This window comes from Salmo trutta, chromosome 7 (genome assembly GCF_901001165.1).
Source record: "Salmo trutta chromosome 7, fSalTru1.1, whole genome shotgun sequence".
NCBI lineage: Eukaryota > Metazoa > Chordata > Actinopteri > Salmoniformes > Salmonidae > Salmo > Salmo trutta.
The window spans coordinates 33,013,005-33,034,677 of record NC_042963.1 but is presented as its reverse complement, the minus strand read 5'-3'; the positions used below and the strand labels follow the sequence as shown (position 1 = coordinate 33,034,677).

The 21,673-nt window shown below is 44.6% G+C and overlaps 1 protein-coding gene across 2 annotated transcripts in view; it reads right to left on the bottom strand.

Annotated features, from left to right (window-relative positions):
* The window catches only part of shank3a (SH3 and multiple ankyrin repeat domains 3a), a 383,230-nt gene that overhangs the window by 61,748 nt on the left and 299,809 nt on the right, over positions 1-21,673 (bottom strand). For both annotated transcript variants that reach the window (XM_029758638.1, XM_029758640.1), the window contains 2 exons: positions 21,143-21,324; positions 20,421-20,444 (listed from right to left, as the gene is read on the bottom strand). In XM_029758638.1, the coding sequence (XP_029614498.1) occupies positions 20,421-20,444; positions 21,143-21,324 (206 nt within the window). The remainder of the gene's footprint in view (positions 1-20,420; positions 20,445-21,142; positions 21,325-21,673) is intronic.

The window sequence follows — 21,673 nt, the reverse complement described above, 5'->3', positions numbered from 1 at the left end:
AAGAAAGTAGAGGGAGGGAGAAGATATTAAGGAATTATAGAGAGTTCAAGAGGAAGGGAAGGAGGAACATGGGGGAGAAATAACAGTGAGAAAATGAGGGAAATAGGACTTGGGGTTGATGGAGAGGAGAGAAGAAGCATAACCAGAAAAGAAGAACAGTGTGTTGCATGATGAGTGACTGAGTCAGTGACTGAGGTTAAAGCCAAACGCTCATGGTGTAATACAGTGTAAAGCTCCACTAGCCAAACAGTTCACAATCAACACCTCAGCAGGACATAGATCAGCCAAACACTGGACAACAACTGCTACAGTACTACACCACCACAGGCTTCATACGGGTTCATAATCACCTCTACAGGTACACAGCAGTGGGTGACAGAGGACAGATGATTACAACACAGGGTTTCAGTCACCTCATAGAACAATAACAAATGCTTTGGTGGTATAGTGCTTTAAACTGGGTTTCAAAACATTTCACTTAGTAAAGCGGCAGAAACTCAACTAATGTTGAATGTGTAGCAGGCAGCACAAGCTGTTGGAAACAGTCATAGCTGCAGCAACGGGTCATAGTTCCCATTATATTCTATGGGAAGAGTTAGTTATACTGGACTGTGAACACAACAGAGTCGTTACACCTCTGAGAGCCAGGGTGTTATGCAGTCATTCCACTGCAACTATAGCTGGACAGCTATTGTTCCACACACCATTTTACTGTTTCTGACAGGGACAGGCCCAATTAAATACTAATAAAGTCATCATGCGCAGGGGATGGACAAAGAAAGAGGGAGAGAAAGAGAATGAAAGACAAAGACAAATAGAGGGATGGTGAGAGAGGTGAGAATGAAAGACAAAGACAAATAGAGGGATGGTGAGAGAGGTGAGAATGAAAGACAAAGACAAATAGAGGGATGGTGAGAGAGGTGAGAATGAAAGACAAAGACAAATAGAGGGATGGTGAGAGAGGTGAGAATGAAAGACAAAGACAAATAGAGGGATGGTGAGAGAGGTGAGAATGAAAGACAAAGACAAATAGAGGGATGGTGAGAGAGGTGAGAATGAAAGACAAAGACAAATAGAGGGATGGTAGGAGAGGTGAGAATGAAAGACAAAGACAAATAGAGGGATGGTGAGAGAGGTGAGAATGAAAGACAAAGACAAATAGAGGGATGGTAGGAGAGGTGAGAATGAAAGACAAAGACAAATAGAGGGATGGTGAGAGAGGTGAGAATGAAAGACAAAGACAAATAGAGGGATGGTGAGAGAGGTGAGAATGAAAGACAAAGACAAATAGAGGGATGGTGAGAGAGGTGAGAATGAAAGACAAAGACAAATAGAGGGATGGTAGGAGAGGTGAGAATGAAAGACAAAGACAAATAGAGGGATGGTAGGAGAGGTGAGAATGAAAGACAAAGACAAATAGAGGGATGGTGAGAGAGGTGAGAATGAAAGACAAAGACAAATAGAGGGATGGTGAGAGAGGTGAGAATGAAAGACAAAGACAAATAGAGGGATGGTGAGAGAGGTGAGAATGAAAGACAAAGACAAATAGAGGGATGGTGAGAGAGGTGAGAATGAAAGACAAAGACAAATAGAGGGATGGTGAGAGAGGTGAGAATGAAAGACAAAGACAAATAGAGGGATGGTGAGAGAGGTGAGAATGAAAGACAAAGACAAATAGAGGGATGGTGAGAGAGGTGAGAATGAAAGACAAAGACAAATAGAGGGATGGTGAGAGAGGTGAGAATGAAAGACAAAGACAAATAGAGGGATGGTGAGAGAGGTGAGAATGAAAGACAAAGACAAATAGAGGGATGGTAGGAGAGGTGAGAATGAAAGACAAAGACAAATAGAGGGATGGTGAGAGAGGTGAGAATGAAAGACAAAGACAAATAGAGGGATGGTGAGAGAGGTGAGAATGAAAGACAAAGACAAATAGAGGGATGGTGAGAGAGGTGAGAATGAAAGACAAAGACAAATAGAGGGATGGTAGGAGAGGTGAGAATGAAAGACAAAGACAAATAGAGGGATGGTGAGAGAGGTGAGAATGAAAGACAAAGACAAATAGAGGGATGGTGAGAGAGGTGAGAATGAAAGACAAAGACAAATAGAGGGATGGTGAGAGAGGTGAGAATGAAAGACAAAGACAAATAGAGGGATGGTGAGAGAGGTGAGAATGAAAGACAAAGACAAATAGAGGGATGGTAGGAGAGGTGAGAATGAAAGACAAAGACAAATAGAGGGATGGTGAGAGAGGTGAGAATGAAAGACAAAGACAAATAGAGGGATGGTAGGAGAGGTGAGAATGAAAGACAAAGACAAATAGAGGGATGGTAGGAGAGGTGAGAATGAAAGACAAAGACAAATAGAGGGATGGTGAGAGAGGTGAGAATGAAAGGGAGCTGGAGAGAGATACTGTACAAAAGGAGCGGAATAACCCTCATCAGAACTTAAACTATAATTGGAAGGTTATGCATTTGACTGAGGTGTGTGTTTGTATGTATTTCTTTGTATGTAGAGTAGGTAAGTGCAGTAGTAAGTGTGTGTGTGTGTGTGTGTGTGTGTGTGTGTGTGTGTGTGTGTGTGTGTGTGTGTGTGTGTGTGTGTGTGTGTGTGTGTGTGTGTATGTGTGTGTGTGTGTGTGTGTGTGCGTGCGTGTGTGTACAAAGTGTGTGTGTGTGAGTGTTGTACAAAGTGTGTGTCAGTGTCCTGTCTGAAGTTGCCTGCGGTTGAGTGTCAGGATGCCTGGTCCAGAAATAGCATCAGTGGCGATGCAGAGTTATTTATACTCCACACACATCCTGCCCTGCCTGCAAGCTCCACCGCATCCCCACCAAACGCGCGCGCGTGTGTGTGACGACCGACAGCTCATTTTAATTTCAGCCAAGCCTCGCGCTACTGCTCAAAGCTGAGTCATTCACACACACGTAAATATTCACTCTCCCCCCGCACACACTAAACCATACTCTCGCTCTGTCTATCTTGCTCACTAACACACACACAGCAGTATACCGTGCATTTGGAAAGTATCCAGACCCCTTGACTTTTTCCCAAAATAATTACGTTAAAACCTTATTCTAAACTCGATTAAATGTTTTCCCCTCATCAATCTACACACAATACCCAATAATGACAAAGCAAAAACAGGTTTTTAGAAATGTTTGCCAATGTATAAAAACCCCCCCGAAAATATCAAATTCACATAAGTATTCAGACCCTTTACTCAGTACTTTGTTGAAGCACCTTTGGCAGCGATTACAGCCTTGAGTCTTCTTGGGTATAACGATACAAGCGTGGCACACCTGAGATGTTAGATTGGGTTCAAGTCCGGGCTCTGGCTGGGCCACTCAAGGACATTCAGAGACTTGTCACGAAGCCACTCCTGCGTTGTCTTGGCTGTGTGCTTAGGGTTGTTGTCCTGTTGGAATGTAAACCTTCGCCCCAGTCTGAGGTCTGGAGCAGGTTTTCATCAAGGATCTCTCTGTACTTTGCTCTGTTCATCTTTCCCTTGATCCTGACTAGTCTCCCAGTCCCTGCCTCTGAAAAACATCCCCACAGCATGATGCTGCCACCACCATGCTTCACTGGTTTTCTCCTGACGTGATGCTTGGCATTCAGGCCAAAGAGTTCAATCTTGGTTTCATCAGACCAGAGAATCTTGTTTCTCATGGTCTGAGAGTCCTTTAGGTGCCTTTTGGCAAACTCCAAGCGGGCTGTCATGTGCCTTTTACTGAGGAGTGGCTTCCGCCTGGCCACTCTACCATAAAGGCCTGATTGGTGGAGTGCTGCAGAGATGGTTGTCCTTCTGGAAGGTTCTCCCATCGCCACAGAAGAACTCTGGAGCTCTATCAGAGTGACCATTGGGTTCTTGGTCACCTCCCTGACCAAGGCCCTTCTCCCGCATTAACTCAGTTTGGCCAGGCGGCCAGCTCTAGGTAGAGTCTTGGTGGATCCAAACTACTTCCATTTAAGAATGATGGAGGACACTGTTGTCTTGGGGACCTTCAATTTTGTAGACATCTTTTGGTACCCTTCCCCAGATCTGTGCCTCAACACAATCCTGTCTCAGAGCTCTATGGACAATTCCTTCTACCTCATGGCTTGTTTTTTTTCTCTGACTGTACTGTCAACTGTGGGACCTTATATAGACAGGTTTGTGCCTTTCCAAATCATGTCCAATCAATTGAATTTACCACAACTATTAGGCCCAGTATTAAAAGTTATATATATATAAACTTCCTATAGCTCGACAGTTTAGAAGGTCCAGAAAGGTACATTATCAGGCCACTTATATGTTTTGTAAGGATGTATCGGTGCTAAGATAGGCCCACCACTGGAAAATAGTAATGGGCTTCTTCTGACACTGAGATGCGCTGTCTCTCTCTTCTTTCCAACCCCCCGCCAGTTCTTAATGCTGTAACCTATTTACATTCACTCTCCTCCAATAGGCTATAAGTAAGAAAAATAAGTCAAAATAAGTGTCCAACAAGCTATTGTCGTCTGGCTTTTCCGGGGACACAAGATTTAAAAGGAATAGCCGAGGCAGCGGAGAGGCCAAATGTGTAACTGCGAAACAGAACAATGAAGACAGACAGGCTTGAGATGTGTAGCCTAAGTTAGAAGTGTATGCATATTAGCTCATAATGATATAATTAGCTCAATATTAGGCTTAATACTGCAGTGAATATATCCAGTCAATTTAAACTGCGAAATAAAAAAAAGTTATCAGATAATGAAATCACAGGTAGCATACACTGTGTGCTCTCCCGAGCCTGCGCTCCCAGTCCCGGGGCACGCAGTTTGAAAAGCTACACTATTGATTATTGGGCTCCCGAGTGGCGCACTGCTCAGTGCAAGAGGCGTCACTACAGTCCCTGGTTTGAATCCAGGCTGAATCACATCCGGCTTGGAGTCCCCATAGGGTGGCGCACAATTGGCCCGGACAACATTTGATATAATGACAGAAGTGAAATGGCATGTTCTGTTCGTCATCCCAATCACATGCACATGCTTTTACCGCCTATTACAAGCACAGTAATAACCTATGCAAAACCAGATTTGTGAAACAACCTAAGTCACTCACTGCACATGGCTTGGTGGGGTGGCACAATGTAGGCTTAAGCTACCCTTCAAATGTAAGCCTACATATTAGGCCTGCACTAATTGTGGTAGTGTGTTGTGAACAGAAGAGAAGTGCAGGCAAAACCTTGGAAATTAAGATTACAAATACATTTTATGAGGAGCTTGTTGTTGGAGTTCTTCTTGCAGACCGACACAAATAATTAGCACTGCTACATAAATAATCGTCGCTACATTACATAGACGTGTAGGCTACACTTACATGTACAACGTTTTACAATCATCTACTTTGTCACATATGCGTTATTTGACTCGAGAACCAACAGTGAAGCACTCTTTCCTCAAATAACAACTTTGCTGTGAAGGGGGTTTTGAACTCGCAGCCATCATACTTTGCCATCGCTGGGCTTACTGCCTTAGTGGATCACGCCACCAATTAGAGATAGCAGTAAGGGTAGCATCTACAACTTTATTTAACTTACATGTTGTTTAACTGGAATGCTGTGAAAGCACATGTCAAACATTAAGGATGCATCAATGCAATATTGGCACACAACATTTTGTTATAGACCAACAGAACAAAAGTAAACCTTGAATTTGTAGGTATAAAATATCCCTCTGCTGGTCAGGGTTTTTAAGAAAAGCCATTGGTTGGTGGATATAAAGTCTAAGATCTTTGATATGAGAGAGAGAGAGAGAGAGAGAGAGAGAGAGAGAGAGAGAGAGAGAGGGAGAGAGACACACACAATACTGACAGAGAATACAACACTAAAGTACTCTATGTACCCTTCCACCACAGGGACATAGTAGACCATTTGCATAGTGAATACTGTATGCAGTACATACTGTACATGTAGTATAGCATACAGGTTGCACACTTAGCAGTACAATGCAGCATTTGGGTAACACACTATGACATTACTATGGTTACAGTGGTTGATGTCCACCATATGCATATGCAGAAATCATCAGTTCACCTACTCTGAGTCTCACAAAGACAAGGTGGTGTTTGGATTTTTGGTTCCAAAGGACAGATTGCCACCGGTCTATGCTTCACAGAGTGCCAAGAGTGTACAGCTGTCATCAAGGCAAGGGGTAGCTCCTTTGAAGAATCTCAAATATAAAATATATTTTGATTTGTTTAACACTTTTTTGGTTACTACATGACTCCATATGTGTTATTTCATAGTTTTGAGGTCTTCACTCTTATTCTACAATGTAGAAAATAGTAAAAATAAATAAAAACCCTTGAATGAGTAGGTGTGTCCACACTTTTGACAGGTACTGTACGTTCAGTAATTGATCATGACACAGAGAAAATATTACAGATACTGTTTGCTGTCTAGTGTGTCTGAGTACAGTCTGACTACAGTCTGACTACAGTCTGTGTGGAACTGCTGTGGGTGGGTGGAAGGTGATGAGTAAGGCGTTTGTTCAGTATGATTTTGTGTGTGTTTGTGTGTGTTTGTGTGTGTGTGTACAGGGAGCATTCCAATAACCAGAGTGCAGTTGTTATTAGATTGGGAGCCCTGCACGCTTTATTAAACCTTGGTTCAATCCGCAGTAATAGAGAGAGAGAACAACTGCATCTTCTCGAACACACACACACGCACACGCACGCACGCACACACACACACACACACGCACGCACACACACACACACTCGCGCGCACGCACACACTTGGGATGCAAGTCTCAAGGTTTATTCGACTCCATATCCGTAGTCTCTCTAAACAGATGGGTTGCCTCTGACAATGTACAAACGTTCCAGTGTACACATCTATACTTAGACCAACGTCAGTTTGGCAGAAAGGAAAGGGCGGATTTGGGACATCCGTCCAGAGCCATATCGGTTTATGTCCTGCTGTAAATAATTCCGGTAGCTAGCTAGATGAAGCTCGCAGAGGATATTTTCAATGAGTGTATTTCGCAAGTGAGTAGATTGCATGTGCCATGCCGTTAGCGTTACAGGCTCACAACCACTGCCTGGCTGTGGCTAAAATGAGCCTAGCTGTCTGTGTCCGCATTGTGTCTGCTGATGTATCACCAAACTGCTGATCTGTAGGAGAGTTGTCTGTCTGAAGAGCACCCTTCCCCCCCAAAAAACATTATTCTCAAGAAAATCCGACATAAAGCATTATTTGTTAATTATTTGTTACTTTTACTTCTTTTTTTAAAAAATGTTTATCTGCATTGTTGGTTAAGGGCTTGTAAGTAAGCATTTCACTGTAAGGTAATCACTGTCCCTGTTGTATTCGGCGCATGTGACAAAGAAAATGTGTTTTGATTTGAGTATAGGACTGATATCTCTCATCTTTTCACAAGCAGAAGATGAATTGGATGAGGGGATGAGATAGATCAGAAGTGAGGAGGAGTACAGGGGGATTGAGGAAGGAATGGAGGAGCACAGTGGACCCCTAAGGCACAGACCAGTGTAGTTGAATAAAGGAGTGAAAGTGAGCGGAGGGACGGATAGTCACGCTTTCTGAGTCTCTGTGTGTGTTTGTGTCTTTTTCTGTGTCTGTGTGTGTGTGTGTGTGTGTGTGTGTGTGTGTGTGTGTGTGTGTGTGTGTGTGTGTATGTGCGCGTGTCTGTGTGGTGTGTGCTCTCAGGGCTCCTTCAGTTCAGAGAGGGCTGGGGAGTGGTGCAGTCCCTACCTCATCTGTATTCAACACACACTGTAAGAGAGAGAGAGAGAGAGAGAGAGAGAGAGAGAGAGAGAGAGTGAATGAGTGAGTGATAAGATGATTCAGTCAAGTAAAAAAGAGAGTGTAACACAGAGGGAGCTTTATTTATGAATGACAGAGGAGGCATGTACAGCAAGAGAGCAGGCGGAGAGGAAGAAGGGACAGAAGTAAGAAAGAGGTAGAGAGGTTGGAGATGGGAGTGTGAGAGTAGTGGAGGAGGGAGGGGAGAGAAGGAAGGGGGAGGAAAACTCCAAGTATGACTCAGAGGGAGCCCTTCTCTCTCATCTCCTCTCTTCCCTACCTCCCAACCTTGAATGGATCTACAAAACTCTCTCGTTTTCATTCTCTCCCTCTATTTCATGTATTATCTTTTCTCTTGTCCATTTCTCCATTTCTATTGGCCTCCAGGTGAAGACAAAAATAGAGTTGCTAAGGCCAATTTGGATGCCTAACAACTCGTACCTTTCCTTTCTATCTTTCTCTTTTATTCTCACCTTAATACACTCACTAGCTCATGCTATGTGTGTATACCTTCTTGCTGCACAGCCTGGCTGTGGATAAAAACTTGTGAAAAACAGGAACACCTTTATATTGCCAGGTTTAAAAGAACATGACTAGTGTTTGATAGAGATTGAGTGTTGAGTGATTACCTATTGAGAGGTCTTAGATCATTGACAGAGTGTCTCTTAATCTCTCATAGACGTCTTTCATTTCAGTGTGTGTGTGTTTGTAGGTGTGCTAACTGCAGATGATTGATGGTGTTTACTCTGATACATGATCAGACCTTAATGAGCTGGACTGTTGCTCCTCGTAAACACTCACATGATCACATTGGCTGTCAATAACTGCGTGTGTTTGTTTGTGTGTGTGTGTGTGTGTGCGCATGTGTGTGTGACGTGTTTGTGTGCATTCATACAGTAACACATAGTGATACACAGTGCCACAGTAACAGTGTCAGGGCAGGGCTGACAAACGGAAGGGGCCTGAAGTCCATATGGAGTCACTGCAGGATCTAACAGTTTCACTGTGTGCTCCCTGCTACGGCTCACTATCTGGACTTACACCGCCTTCGGAAAGTATTCATACCCCTTGACTTTTTCCACATTTTGTTAGGTTACAGCCTTAGTGTAAAATTGATTCAATCGTTTCCCCCCCTCATCAATCTACACAATACCCCATTATGACAAATCAAAAACAGTTTTTTAGAAATTTTTGCTAATTTATCACATTTACATAAGTATTCAGACCCCTTACTCAGTACTTTGTTGAAGCACTTTTGGCAGCGATTACAGCCCTGAGTCTTCTTGGGTATGACGCTATAAGCTTGGCACACCTGTATTTGGGGAGTTTCTCTCATTCTTCTCTGCAGATCGTTTCAAGCTCTGTCAGGTTGGATAGGGAGCGTCGCTGCACAGCTATTTTCAGGTCTCTCCTGAGATGTTCGATCGAGTTCAAGTCTGGACTCTGGCTGGTCCCCTAAAGGACATTCAGAGACCTGAACCCGAAGCCACTCCTGGGTTGTCTTGGCTGTGTGCTTAGGGTCGTTGTCCGGTTGGAAGGTGAACCTTCGCCCCAGTCTGAGGTCCAGAACCCTCTGAAGCAGGTTTCATCAAGGATCTCTCTGTACTTTTCTCCATTCATCTTGCGTCGATCCTGACTAGTCTCCCAGTCCCTGCTGCTGAAAAACATCCCCACAACATGATGCTGCCACCACAATGCTTTACTGTAGGGATGGTGCCAGGTTTCCTCCAGACGTAACGCTTGGCATTCAATGCCAAAGAGTTCAATCTTGGTGTCATCAGACAAAATAATTTTGTTTCTCATGGTCTAAGACTCCTTTAGGTGCCTTTTGGCAAACTCCAAGCAGGCTGTCATGTGCCTTTTACTGAGGAGTGGCTTCCGTCTGGCCACTCTACCATAAAGGCCTGATTGGAGGAGTGCTGCAGAGATGCTTGTTCTTCTGGAAGGTTCTTCCATCTCCACAGAGGAACTCTAGAGCTCTGTCAGAGTGACCATCAGGTTCTTGGTTACCTCCCTGACCAATGCCCTTCTCCCCCGATTGCTCAGTTTGGCCGGGCGACCAGCTCTAGTAAGAGTCTTGGTGGTTCCAAACTTCTTCAATTTAAGAATTGATGGAGGTCATTGTGTTCTTGGGGACCTTCAATGCTGCAGACATTTTTTGGTACCCCAGATCTGTGCCTCAACACAATCCTGTCTCGGACCTCTACGGACAATTCCTTCGATCTCAAGGGTTGGTTTTTGCTCTGACATGCACTGTCAAATGTGGGACATACTATAGACAGGTAGGTGCCTTTCCAAATAATTTCCAACCAATTGCATTTACCACAATCAAGTTGTAGAAACATCTCAAGGATGATCAATGGAAACTGGATGCACCTGAGCACAATTCGAGTCTCATGAAAAAGGGATTGAATACTTAAGAAGGTATTTCTGTTTCTTATTTTTAATAAATTTGAAAAAAAATCTACAAACCTGTTTTGGCTTTGTCATTATGGGGTATTGTGTGTAGACTTCTGAGGATTTTTTGTTGTTGATTTAATCAATTTTAGAATAAGGCTGTAACGTAACAAAATGTGGAAAAGGTCAATGGGTCTGAATACTTTCCGAAGGCACTGTAAATACACACATATGCAGACACCTGTCAGTCACTCCGACATTGCTCATCCTAATATTTACAGTTGAAGTCAGAAGTTTACATACACTTAGGTTGGAGTCATTATAACTCGTTTTTCAACCACTCCACAAATGTCTTGTAAACAAACTATAGTTTTGGCAAGTCGGTTTTGGAAATCTACTTTGTGCATGACACAAGTCATTTTTCCAACAATTGCTTACAGACAGATTATTTCACTTATAATTCACTGTATCACAATTCCAGTGGGTCAGAAGATTACATGCACTAAGTTGACTGTGCCTTTAAACAACTTGGAAAATTCCAGAAAATTGTGTCATGGCTTTAGAAGCTTCTGATAGGCTAATTGACATAATTTGAGTCAATTGGAGGTGTACCTGTGGATGTATTTAAAAGGCCTACCTTCAAACTCAGCGCCTCTTTGCTTGACATTATGGGAAAATCAAAAGAAATCAGCTAAGACCTCAGAAAAAAATTGTAGACCTCCACAAGTCTGGTTCATCATTGGGAGCCTGAAGGTACCACATTCATCTGTGCAAACAATAGTACGGAAGTATGAACACCATGGGACCACGCAGCTGTCATACCGCTCAAGAAGGAGATGTGTTCTGTCTCCTAGAGATGAACGTACTTTGTTGCGAAAAGTGCAAATCAATCCCAGAACAACAGCAAAGGATCTTGTGAAGATGCTGGAGGAAACAGGTACAAAAGTACCTATATCCACAGTAAAACGAGTCCTATATCGACATAACCTGAAAGGCAGCTCAGCAAGGAAGAATCCACTGCTCCAAAACCACCATAAAAAACAGACTAAGGTTTGCAACTGCACATGGGACAAAGATCATACTTTTTGGAGAAATGTCCTCTGGTCTGATGAAACAAAAACAGAACTGTTTGGCCATAATGATCATCGTTATGTTTGAGAAAAAAGGGGGAGGCTTGCAAGCCGAAGAACACCATCTCAACCGTGAAGCACGGGGGTGGCAGCATCATGTTGTGGGGGTGCTTTGCTGCAGGTGGGACTGGTGCACTTCACAAAATAGATGGCATCATGAGGACAGAAAATTATGTGGATATATTGAAGCAACATCTCAAGACATGTCAGGTGCGTCGTAAAAAGTGGACCAAAACGCAGCGGGTACGTGAATGCTCATCTTCCTTATTTATTTGGAAAAAAACGTGAACACTTAACAAAAATAATAAACAACGACGAAAACAGTCCTGTAAGGCTAACACAGCTATACACGGAACAACTACCCACAAAACCCATAGAAAAAACACCCCTACTAAATAGGACCTTCAATTAGAGGCAACGAGGAACAGCTGCCTCCAATTGAAGGTCAGCCCAATTAACTAAACATAGAAATATAAGAACTAGAACGAACATAGAAATATATTAACATAGAAATAACCCAAAAACCCCTGAAACACACAAAACAAACACCCCTGCCATGTCCTGACCAACTACAATAACAAAATGACCTCTTTTCTGGTTAGGACATGACAGTACCCCCCCCCCCAAAGGTGCAGACACTGGATGCACCTAAACCATATAACACAAACAAAAACCCCACAACAAAACCCCCAAAACTACAGGGAGGGAAGGGAGGGTGGCCACCTTCACCGACGGTTCCTGTGCAAACACCCCCCCTTCCCCAATACTCCCCCCGACGGAAGTGGCTCTGGTTCTGGCCCTAGTCCCCAACCTAACCTGTCCACCCCCGCTGAAGGCTCAGGGCTGAGGCGCGTCGCTTGAGACCTCGGGCTGGAGGGCGTCGCTGGAGACCTCGGGCTGGAGGGCATCACTTGGCGGCTCCGGACTGGAGGGCGACTCTGGCGGCTCCGGACTGGAGGGCGACTCTGGCGGCTCCGGACTGGAGGGCAACTCTGGCGGCTCCGGACTGGAGGGCGACTCTGGCGGCTCCGGACTGGAGGGCCGCCTCTGTCGGTTCTGGACTGTGGGCTGCCTCTGTCGGTTCCGGACTGTGGGCCGCCTCTGTCGGTTCCGGACTTTGGGCCGCCTCTGTCGGTTCTGGACTGTGGGACGTCGCCGGAAGCACTGGACGGGGCACTGTTGCCGGAAGCTCTAGATGGGGCACTGTCGCCAGAAGCTCTAGACGGGGCACTGTTGCCGGAAGCTCTAGACGGGGCACTGTTGCCGGAAGTTCTAGACAGGGATTGCGCACTAAAGGCCTGGTGCGTGGGGCTGGCTTTGGAGGCGCCAGACTAGGGACGCGCGCCATAGGGCTAGTGCGAGGAGCAGGAACAGGACGTACTGGACTGGGCAGGCGCACTAAAAGCCTGGTGTGTGGGGCTGGCTTGGAGGCGCCAGACTAGGGACGCGCACCACAGGGCTAGTGCGAGGAGCAGGAACAGGACGTACTGAACTGGGCAGGTGCACTAAAGGCCTGGTGCGTGGGGCTGGCTTTGGAGGCGCCAGACTAGGGACGCGCACCACAGGGCTAGTGCGAGGAGCAGGAACAGAACGTACTGAACTGGGCAGGTGCACTAAAGGCCTGGTGCGTGGGGCTGGCTTTGGAGGCGCCAGACTAGGGACGCGCACCACAGGGCTAGTGCGAGGAGCAGGAAAAGGACGTACTGGACTGGGCAAGCGCACTAAAGGCCTGGTGTGTGGGGCTGGCTTTGGAGGCGCCAGACTGGTGACACGCACCTCAAGGCTAGTGTGAGGAGCAGGAACAGGGTAAACTGGACCCTGGAGATGCACTGGAGGTCTGGAGCATACGGCCTGCACAACCCTTCTTGGCTGAGTGCTCACCATAGCCTGGCCATACTGAGGAGCTTCACCGTTTGCACCGGCCTTCGAATGCTTCTGGGAAATACAGTGCGCATTTCTGCATAGCTCGGGGCTTTCTCGATCCGTCGCGCCCCGTAATAAGCACGCGGAGTTCGCTCAGGTCTACAACCTGACTTAGCCATACTACCCGTGTGCCCCCCCCCCAGCCTGGGGCTGCCTCTCGCACTTGCCAATCTCTGTGTATAACGCCTCGTAATGGCGCCGCTCCGCCTTGGCTGCCTCCAGCTCCTCCTTAGGGCGTTGGTACTCCCCAGCCTGGTGCCATGGTCCTGCCCCATCCAGGATCTCCTCCCAGGTCCATGACTCCATATAGTTCCTCTGCTGCTCCTTCCTCCGCTGCTTGGTCCTCGTTTGGTGGGTAGTTCTGTCAGGTGCATCTTAAAAAGGTGACCAAAACGCAGCGGGTACGTGAATGCTCATCTTCCCTATTTATTTGGAAAAAAACGTGAACACATCAAAAATATTAAACAACGATAACAAAATGACCCCTTTTCTGGTCAGGACGTGACAAGACATCAGTCAGGAAGTTAAAGATTGGTTGCAAATGGGTCTTCCAAATGGACAATGACCCCAAGCATACTTCCAAAGTTGTGGCAAAATGGCTTAAGGACAACAAAGTCAAGGTATTGGAGTGGCCATCACAAAGCCCTGACCTCAATCCTATAGAAAATGTGTAGGCAGAACTGAAAAAGGAAGCCTACAAACCTGACTCAGTTACACCAGCTCTGTCAGGAGGAATGGGCCAAAATTCACCCAACTTATTGTGGGGAAGCTTGTGGAAGGCTACCCGAAACGTTTGACCCAAGTTAAACAATTTAAAGGCAATGCTACCAAATACTAATTGAGTGTATGTAAACTTCTGACCCACTGGGAATGTGATTTTATTATTATGACATTTCACATTCTTAAAATAAAGTGGTGATCCTGACTGACCTAAGACAGCTCATTTTTACTAGGATTAAATGTCAGGAATTGTGAAAATCTGAGTATATATGTATTTGGCTAAGTTGTATGTAAACTTCCGACTTCAACTGTATATATTTGTTAATTCCATTATTTTACTTTTAGATTTGTGTGTATTGTTGTGAATTGTTAGATATTACTGCACTGTTGGAGCTAAGAACACAAGTATTTCATTACACCCATAATAACATCTGCTAAATATGTGTATGTGACCAATCAGATTTAATTTGATATGATTTGACACACAAACACGCAAGGAAAGACACACACACACACACACACACACACACACACACACACACACACACACACACACACACACACACACACACACACACACAGTACGTGATGGCTATAGAGTAATCCTGTCAGGAATGTCAGGGTGCTTACACTTCTGTTCCTGATGTAATGTTCATCTTCATTTATACCGATTAGCTTTGTGTGTGTGTGTGTGTGTGTGTGTGTGTGTGTGTGTGCGTGCGTGCGTGCGTGTGTGTGTGTGTGTGTGCGTGCGTGCGTGTGTGTGTGTGTGAGTGTGATAGAGGGACAGATGGTGTGGTCAGCAGGGTGCAAGTGTGTGTGGGAGGGTTTTTGCTACCTGCTGCGTCTCTGATTGGACAGAGAGAGGTCAGCTGTGACACTCTCGTCCTTCCCCCAGGCCACTGACCCAACAAATATCAACGCACACACACACATATGAGTCTTAATACGGTCTTAATAAACTTTATCCCCAAAGGTCACTATGACCTCGCACCCAGTACCTTTTTTTTCCACAAATTCCCCGATCCCTATTGCCTGCCACCCCCTTCTCAGGTATCATAATGTAGGCTGAAATAATTCCTATTTTACAACTGTGTTAGAGAGGGAGTGTGAACTGTGTAGCCGTCACTCACTGTGTATGTGATAGGTGAGTCATTCCATGTCATTTCAGCAAGCCATGACACCCACTATCTCAGATTTTTCTGAAAATTGTTTCTGTAGTTAGAAACAGATAAGATTAGCATTCCTGCAACATTATTTTGTCGAAGTATAATTTGATCCCTGAGAAATTAAGCTAATTGGTTATACTCAAATTGACCTTTTTCTAACAATGAGTAAGACAAAGAAATGATCAAAAGCCACCCACGAACCTCAACAACCCATATACAGTATCAGTTCTCTATGTCTGCCAAGTAGGATGGAGCTGCGGCTTGGAGTATTGTTTCTTCATCCTATGTAATGCATTCTCAGTGAATTTGGCAATGTTTTCTTCCCCCTGTTCAAAGAAATGTGTTATTGAAGTTATTATGTTTATGTCCCATCATACATCCATACATATTACCAGGTTCTGACCACTAGATTCCTCATGTCTAACTCATTGGTACTATATTTATTGAATATTATACGAATACTATCAATTAAAATGGCCAATTTGGATGCAATCAATTAGCTTACTTTCTCAGAGATTAAATTCTATTTCAAAAACATAATGTTGCAGGAATGCTTTCAGAGCAATCTGATATGGTGGTTGTCAAAACCCAGGTTTCAGATGAAAAACACACACACACGTATAAAATGTATAAACTGCAATGGGCTACATTTTTTTGAGAACATACTTGAAAATACACTACCCACTACAATCTGAATGCATTCTGGCCATTCAATGTCCCAAAAACAACATTTAAAAAAAGCAGAGCTATAAGTGACCTTTGAGGTTATACAATTCAAATTACACTCCAGAGAAGGATAATTTTGTGTTTTTTTGTCAGTTTTTTTAAATGGTAGGATTTAACCTATACATTTGCTTTTATTATTCATGAAAATTGAGTATTTAATTTTAAAGGACAACAATATGCTACATCTGTGTTGTGTTAGTGTGTTCAGCACCTGTTGCTTAGTTACGGACAGATGCATTCTGGTCTCAGAAACAGCTACATCTGTGTCTTCAAAATTGGAATATAACGCTGTGTGTGTGTGTGTGAGTGTCTGTGTGTGCATTGTCACAATGCTGCATTCCAATGATCTATTGTGCTTATCTGAGAGCCCATTACAGCACTCAGTTCTAGGCTAACAACACACAGACACACACAGACAGACAGATTTGGGCCTCTGTGCCAGCACGCTAGAGAAGCCCTGAGCAATGAAGGCTCCAGGTTTACCAAGTATTAGCCTTGAGCCAGAAAGAGTCAAGGTTTACCAAGTATTAGCCCTGAGCCATGAAGAGTCCAGGTTTACCAAGCATTAGCCCTGAGCCATGAAGAGTCCAGGTTTACCAAGCATTAGCACCAGTGGAAGGTTTGAGCCTGGTCTTGTATAACTGCAGTAATGGTTAAATCACCCTGCATTCCCCTTGAGATCATTAGTAATGCCTGTCTTTTGACCATGTACGTGTGTCTACTGGCTTGTGTGCTTGCATGTGAATGTATATGTGCGTGTGTGCGTGCACGCGCTCCAGGTATCCGCCACTGGCCACAGCAGTGTTAATATTCCACACACACTGGGCGCAGCCTGAGACCATTAATCATGTTTGTGAATGTCTAATCTCAACGTTATTTGGTCGGTTTCATTTTCCCAGCTGTCTAGAAGATTTACAATGGTGTGCAGAGGAGAGGTGTGTGTGTGTGTGTGTGTGTGTGTGTGTGTGTGTGTGTGTGTGTGTGTGTGTGTGTGTGTGTGTGTGTGTGTGTGTCCGTGCGTTTGTTTAGGTAGAATAGCCTGTAATGTAATGGGTTATGTTGCAGGATGTACTTTGTGTGTTTAGTTGTTGTGTGTGTGTTACCGCGGTGTGTGTTAGAGTGCATGTGTTTGTGCATGTGTGAGTGTGTGCGTGTGAGTGTGTGTGTGTGGTCTAGTGGCTTGAACAGTTTACAGGGAAAGCGTCTCTGTTCGTTTCCATGATGACAGCAAGTGGCCTATAGAGATGTGTCCATCCTGGTGATGCTATCTGATTACTGAGAGGTAGAGGGAAAGGAAGGCCCCTGGGGGATTGTCAACTCTAACATATCCAATGGTTCAAGACATAAACAGACACCCTACTCCATCCCCCACCAACACACACATCCAGACACCTCTCTTCATCAACACATATTGATTTAGGCTCCACACACACACACACACACACACACACACACACACACACACACACACACACACACACACACACACACACACACACACACACACACACACACACACACACATATCAGATGACTGTTTGCTGGGTTTGTGGTCCAACAGTGGTCACAGAGAGTCTTGGGGTGTCTGTGGAGGTACACTCACATATATGGATACTACAATAGACTATGCATCTGTGGGCTATTTCCACTATCCTTCTGTAGACTAAAGTACAGACGAGAGAAGGAATAGAATTTACCTTGCTCTTCTTCATCAGATTGGGAGTCAGCTACACAGCATTTTGAGGAAAGATATATTACATGTGAAAGACTGACAACAGGTGAAAGACATCGAAAGCGTCAAAAATAGATTTGGTGTAACTATGCACATATTACAGTGAAAGATGTACACAACTGGTCATGTACTTAAACAGAGTCAAAACTACAACAGGCCCTTATACCAACTACTACACAGTGCTAACCATGACTATACCCTCTGCCACTACGCCTAAACACTAAGCACCAGTTTCCAGGATTGATCAAGACATTTAAATAGTTTTTTAGTGCAGGACAAAGCTTAATCTGTGTCTGGGAAACCGTCTCTTAAGAGTTTCTATTGTACAGTAAAAATGCCTTGAGGCCGTAGAGTTGCACAGCTGTGTTTACCTTCTGATCCCTGAGAAACACCATTCTCTACAGGACAGAGAGTACGACAAGACCATGTTAATCTATACTATCTGTTTTATATCAGCCCTGGTCTAAAGGCTACAAAACCAATTCACAGCTCACCCGACATACCAAACAACTAACAGGGTTAGCCTAGCCACAATGCTAATCCTCAGGGGGAAGGCTAACTAGCTATGCTACCAAACACACAGTGGGCTATGAGAGGCGAGTTAGCATGCAGGCCTGTTGGTTTTACCCAATCTCAGGGACTCATACAGGTGTTCCTCTGTTGTCACAGGATGAAGGGATGAGAGAGTGACAAGAGAAGGATAGGGGGATGATGAAAGGGAGGAGAGATGTGAGTGAGTAAATGGAGGTTCAACAACAAAGTAAGTCAGGGACACCAATCTACAAAACCAGGCACTTGAAATAACAGCTGTTACAGATAAAGCTGGTTAAAGTAGGGCATTGATGTTTAAAGTGAATAGTACTCTTACAGTGTAAAAGGTAGAAGACAACCTTCTTTATTCTTACAAAGGGGGTGGGGGAGAGTATCCCTATCCTTCAATGGCATACCTTCACACTGAAACTGAACATGTGCTCTGGCATCTGCCAACCTTCTCTCCCCAGGAATATAGCACGGTAGAGAAGCTTCCTGTCTTTTCCTCTCCTCTTTTCTCATCCTCTCTTTCCCCAGTGTAAATGAGGCCTGTAACTATTAGCAACTCATCCATTCATGAATGCAGATGAGATGGAATGTATTATGAATCAAAGTGGAGACCATCCATCCACAGAGACTGGCCTCTAGTCACAACATCCCTCTATGCAATGTGAGGTGGACTGGTCACTACAGGCTAGCAGCAACAAGACCAGGTGGAGACTAGCAAAATTGAAGAGTGAAGAAAATATTTTGCCCTCGCAGGCTGTACCCTTGTCCAGTCATGTGAAATCTATAGATTAGGGGCAAATTTATTTACATTTATTGAATTCCTTATATGAACTGTAACTATAGATTTTTTCAGAATACATGGAACCCAAAAGGGTGGAATCAAAAAGTGGTCTCCTTGGAACCAAAAGGGTTCTCCTATGGCGACAGCCGAAAAACCCTATCGGAACCCTTTTTTCTAAGAGTGTACAGTTAGAGCCATGCTGGTCATTATTATGCAACACTGCCAGATGGCTCAGTTGGCTGGAGCGTGGTGCGGCAACTCCAAGGTTGTGGGTTCAATTCCAGCATGAGCCACATGTACTGACTGTAACAGTTGAGAGCATATGCTACACACAGTGTCATGTATTGTCATTCAAATTCACATAGCCTTGCCACTGCAGGACTGGTGTGTAACAGTACTGTTGACTGCATTCTCAATATAATGTACAGTATGATTTCTCAGGTTTGTGTCCATGTGAATAACCTTGAAAATAGCATAAGGTGAATGCATTTAATTGTGTATGTGTGTTCAACAGAGATGGAAAGTTATTAAGGTGGGAGAAGGGATTTACTCATCATGTCAATGTCATTATTATCAGACTGGGTCCCTGAGGTCCTCTATTCATAGTACTCACCACACTGTGTTGTTTTCCACAACATCTGCCTGGGTGTCATAAACAACAACAGTTTGCATCAACATCAAACAGACAGTCTAGGGGTGGGAGTGTCTCACACCATATACCAGGACGGGAGGTAGGGAGGTAAGTGCGGTGTCTGTGGCTTTCGGGGAGTGGTGGTTGTGGGTGTCTGTCTAAGAGACTGTAGGAGAGTAAAATCAGTGAACACATTTCACCCTATAGGGATGTGTAGAAGAGTGAAGATAAACTACGTTGCACACAGGAAGAAGAATCACTCTGAGGAGGGAGTACAAGGTGTATGCTCTTGCCCAAACTGTATTCAACCCCTAACCCCTATGTACTTGTGGATATCTGGAAGGCTTTGATAGATGTAAATTACATCACACTGCTTGCTTGGTGAGCACTGCTTCCTCCAATTCAGCTCATACCGAGACTCAAACCCAGGACCTCTGCCTCGCCAACACATGTGACCGCCCTCCTGAAGCATCTTACCCAGTCGTGCCACCGAGAAGCTAGCTATTCGGTAGTGTAAGTGGAGACACTTCAGGCTGAGGAGTGAGTTTCACAGATCCTCATCTGCTACATAAACAATATGGTAACAAAATCCAGCGGAGCTATTACAATATTGGTTACACCTATCAAATCCTATCAAATCCTATCAAATGTGCATATGGGTTAAGGGCTAGGCATCAATTTGGGATTGGACAATAGAGGCCATGCACTTAAAGGCAGCAACTTATGTAGAATACACACACCAACTGTACACACACCACTCCCTCCTCAATCAACAACCAAACACTACAGTTGTTTGGGGAACAAGAGGTCTGGGTTTGGATATGGAGGAGATTGGTAGAGAGAGAGACGGGGTGACAGTAATGTTGAAAAATGTTGTGGCGTTTTACCTTCTACGTCATTAGAGTCATAGTCTGGAGTGAGGCATGGATGGAGAAGAGAACACACACACCACACTGTGACTACAGCACCATTAGGACTAGGAGCTGCAGAATACATAGACAGCCATGACAACGCTGATGAAGAAAGACTGACTTTAAAAGCACTTCAGATGCATTAGATAACAAATGTACCACTCTCCAGTGGTGAAGTGACATTACAGAGGCATGAACAGAATGAGAGCAGTGGAGTGACCTTTATCCATGTCATGTAAGTATAATGTATGGATGACCCATCCTTTTAGCGCTGTAGTACCTCTGGATAAGAGCGTCTGCTAAATGACTTAAATGTAAATGTAAATGTAGTACCTCTACTGTTAAACACAGCTTCTGTCACATCCATTTACCTACATACACCTGTGACAAGAGTAGTGGAAGTGGTTTGGTGAATCACACTCGTGTGATGTCTGACCTTGTCTATGACTAGAGACTAGAGCCAGACTTACTCAGCATATAGTTTTTCACATTATTTTATAGAAAGAATAAACGTTTGTGTTCCCAATGCAAGAGTAAGATTTGTTGGTTTCCTAAAATGAGATATGTCCGTTTTATCATTCTAAATTCCTTCCTACATCTGAGACCCCTAGAGTTTAATGAAACACATGTGAAAAGTGGTCATACTAGGTCATTACAGGTCATTATAACCACTTTATGAACAGTCATAGTGTACTAACCTTTCACTCGCTCTCCACGGTTCAGCTGGATCTCTCCCTCGCCCTGTGGTGTGTACGGTTTGACCACGATGAAGGTACGTCCTGGTACGGCGCTGTAGAGTTTCCGCTTGGGCCCGCTGGCACCGGCAATGGCAGGAGGGGTGTGGGTGGGGGGACTGGGGTCCCGCTGCACCGTACCCGGGCTGTAAACAAAAACATAGGTTACCGTGGTAATGCCAGGCAGCTGGTAGCCGAAGCCGGTGGTTACCGACATGGTCGGTGGCCAAGGGGACAGTAACACAGCAACAACCTGACGGTTGTCACAGTGACCAGTTAGATAAGTCTGTCCGAGTGGTCAACGGTCCCAAAGCAAACCTTGAGGGAAAGTCATGGGATGAGAGGTCACGCCTCCTCCCCTCCTTCTCTAAATCCTTCTCTCTGTTGTTCTTCCTCTTATTCCATTACAGCAAACACAAAATCCCCCTGTCCCCCTCCCTCCACCCCTCTTTTCCTCTCCTCTCGGTTATCTCCGAGGCAGGAGAAGTAGTGTTA